Source organism: Penaeus monodon, chromosome 24, assembly GCF_015228065.2.
Source record: "Penaeus monodon isolate SGIC_2016 chromosome 24, NSTDA_Pmon_1, whole genome shotgun sequence".
In the NCBI taxonomy this organism is placed as follows: domain Eukaryota; kingdom Metazoa; phylum Arthropoda; class Malacostraca; order Decapoda; family Penaeidae; genus Penaeus; species Penaeus monodon.
The window spans coordinates 9,401,309-9,401,635 of NC_051409.1; the positions used below are offsets into that span (position 1 = coordinate 9,401,309).

The 327-nt window shown below is 51.7% G+C and overlaps 1 protein-coding gene across 1 annotated transcript in view; it reads right to left on the reverse strand.

The window, feature by feature from the left end:
* Positions 1-327, reverse strand: part of LOC119588543 (glutamine synthetase-like) — a 6,759-nt gene that overhangs the window by 1,525 nt on the left and 4,907 nt on the right. Inside the window, exon 2 of the mRNA XM_037937183.1 lies at positions 75-255. Coding sequence (XP_037793111.1) covers positions 75-246 — 172 coding nt within the window. The 5' untranslated portion in view covers positions 247-255. The remainder of the gene's footprint in view (positions 1-74; positions 256-327) is intronic.

Genomic DNA, 327 nt, shown 5'->3' on the forward strand with positions numbered 1-327 from the left:
TCTGAAGAAAACGAGGACTCGACCCCCTTCCCTATTGACCCAACCTCTCTACCAGCGCCCCTCTCAACACTCACCCTCAGGGGCCTTGGGAATGAAGTTAAGGGTACGGGTCTTGGAGCGTAGGTTCTCCCCGCTGCCGTCCACCCACACGTACATGGCCTGGCATTTGTCCTCGGGGAGTTCCAGTCTCATGTACCTGTCAAGTACCGTCTTGTTGGGGACGGTTCCTAGGTTCTGGAAGGCCATCTTTGGAGTCTGAAAAGAACGAAGAAATTTTTGAATAGATTCATTGTTACGCGTATTGTGGGTTTTGCGAGGTACACAAAA